At 42.3% G+C, this 2,839-nt stretch overlaps 1 protein-coding gene across 1 annotated transcript; it reads right to left on the minus strand.

Moving 5' to 3' along the window:
• Positions 1 to 1,185: 1,185 nt before the first annotated feature.
• LOC124291380 lies at positions 1,186 to 2,256 on the minus strand. Its single transcript, XM_046728366.1, has 2 exons — positions 1,793 to 2,256; positions 1,186 to 1,515 (listed from the first exon to the last, which is right to left on the minus strand). The coding sequence occupies exons 1-2, from the start codon at positions 2,025 to 2,027 to the stop codon at positions 1,349 to 1,351; spliced, it is 402 nt and encodes a 133-aa protein (XP_046584322.1). The 5' UTR covers positions 2,028 to 2,256; the 3' UTR covers positions 1,186 to 1,348.
• Positions 2,257 to 2,839: the final 583 nt, after the last annotated feature.

The following is a 2,839-nucleotide window of genomic DNA, read 5'->3' on the forward strand; positions in this document are numbered from 1 at the left end:
TGATGGTAAGAAAGTCGGACTCTCCATTGCCGGCGCAGTTTTTCGGTATGGTTCATGGGGTAGCTCCTTGTCAGACACATTGGGACTTCCAGGTCTGGGGCGATCCTTAACTTAGACCACGTGCTTCCTCATAAGTTGACAAATAATGGACAAGTTAGCATGCATGACATCCATGTGTCATACATGTCATGCATGCCAATAACTTGCCATTATGTATTTTCTGAAACTCTACGGCTTGCTGCATTAAAAGCGCGTAATTTTTAGATCGTATTTTAGATCATCGTCTTTCAGACAACTATCATGGGTATGCTGCAACTGTGAAAGTTATACGCCTATGTGCTTAGCGCTTGTCATTGTTCAGATAGAACTGAACTCTTCTGTGATAGGGACGGTGAGGTAACCTAGTGGTTTAAAGCGTTCGCTCGTCATGCCGAACACCCAGGTTCGATTCCCTAAATGGGTACAATGGATGAACGCCCAATTTCTGGTATCAGGCATAGTGATATTGCTGGAATATTGCTAAAACCGGTGTAAAATTAAATTCACTCACCCACGTCTGTGATATCATTCACTGTCATTATAGGGAAGGTAAAATTACCGAAAAGTTCGAAAATTAACATTTACCAGACTGAAACGTTGGAGATGACCATGCAGATGCTAAGAATGTTTTGGAAACTACGGAAACACGAATGTTTCTTATTACTTACAGGCTGAATCCATGTACACACTATCTCTGTATCAATGAGAGTGTGCGTAAAATCCCATGTACCCAGGTCAGTAGCAGTTGGTCTCTGGTAGTGGTGTTACACCTCAACGATATTCTTGTACACATTTGGTATTTTCCTTTATCTGAAGGGTTGTGAATGAAAGGACGAACGATCAATCTATCCTGCTGCATACAGTTTCAGTGATAATACATTGATTGAGACTGATCGATTGACTGATCGAAATTAGCAGCAATTAGGTCATATTTTAAGGGGGGAAACTCCTGGTGGTAAAAGCGTCCACTTGTCAAGCCGAAGACTAGGTTCGATTCCCCACAAGGATACAATGTGTGAATCCCGTCACTCACTCACTCACTCACTCACTCACTCGGATACTGGTTGAATTGGATGTATAATGTAACGTATAATACAACATGAAGGAACATGGATAATCACCATGTTTGTTTATTTCGAGGAAACGTTTTGCACACACTTTGCCCAGTCAAACCAAACTAAACTTGAAACAAAATTAATTCTTAGCTATAAACGTTTCTAATCCAGTTAGGTTCCACAATCGTTAATGAGTAATGGACATACTGATGTTTACAATTAGCAAGGCCTGATGATGTAGGTCTCCTGTGCTTTCATTGACGTCGCACAGTTCTGATAGATCTTGTTGTATGTAAATCCAAGGCATCCTTTTGTTGGCTGCAGGCGACTGCACACGCCCTTTTAGATACAACATGAGGCGCTCTTGGCGATTCTACCAAAGGTGACGATCGTTTCATCTTGGTGAAGCAGGTAAACCTACCTGAAAACACAAACCGATATTTTTACAAGCCACATACTAAGACAATACAACATTCTTTCGATGCGGATTTTCTCGCCCTTTAACGCTAGAGTTACAAATATCTCAGCTATTTCGCAACGGTTAATAGGTCAATAGGAACAGACAAAGCTAACGAGATTGACGTTAACGCGGGATTGAAAGCGAATGCGATACGTTCGACATAACCCTGGGGGTACACGCGGTCGGGGTATTGTGGACGTTATTTGACGTTAAGGTGACAGAAATGTTGATATATTACCTGGACCATGTGTAAGTCCTACGTGCTTACTTGAACCACGGTGTAGCTTCTTGTTGAACTCCACCAGTTTCAGTGTAAACCCAACATCATCAGTTCTCCTACAGAGAAAGAAATGAATGGCACACGCTTGTGGCTTGCTACTGTGGCTGTAGGCGATGCAGTTGGCCAGCCCTGAACAAAGGGATCGACAGGATTTCTCCAACACTTTACCCGGTATCATGAAAAGACACTTCATACTGCCGGACACTGGTTCGGCATATGTGACTTCGCCTGCCAAACAACAACAACAAAGCCAACTTATGAGTTTTAATGAATGAGTGAGTTTAGTTTTAAGCCGCTTTTAGCAATATTCCTGCAATATTGCGGCCAGGGGCACCATAAATGGGCAGCACACATTGTACACATGTTGGGAATCGAGCCTGTGTCTTCGGCATGACGAGCGAACGTTTTAACCACTAGGCTACCCAACCAAGTAACTTACAGAGATAATATTTGCATTACTTCATCAATGGACATTCAATCTCAATTCAATATTTCATGAAATAAAGTTACGTCGCTTTGAGCAATATTCCAGCAATATCACGGCTGGAGACGCCAGAAATGGGCTTCGCACATGTGGGGAATCGAACAAGGTTTTCAGCATGACGAGCGGACGCTTTAACCATTTGGTTACCCCGCCGTTCCGCCTATTGGAATGGCATTGTGACAATGAATGATAGGGCACGTCAATATGTAAACATTTTCATATCTACCCTTTCACAGGAGAATCACGTGCTGTATTACACCATTCACCTAAACGTGTATGGGATTTGAGGGATCTGAAATAAGAACAAAAAGCAATAACTGCATTAGACTCGTACCTTTGTTGTGGAAATCCTCTTGTGATACAAACTGCACTGCGGAGAAATGATTATGGATAACTTTACCCTTGCCTCCTTTTGGCACCAGCAGGACTGATCGTTGGTGTCAAAGTCCACCAATGAACACTTATTTTTGCTTTGTAGCCACATACATACAGATATATCGCTAACACCATTTTCTCTATCT

This window comes from Haliotis rubra, unplaced genomic scaffold (genome assembly GCF_003918875.1).
Source record: "Haliotis rubra isolate DU_JTF1 unplaced genomic scaffold, ASM391887v1 Scf49, whole genome shotgun sequence".
NCBI lineage: Eukaryota > Metazoa > Mollusca > Gastropoda > Lepetellida > Haliotidae > Haliotis > Haliotis rubra.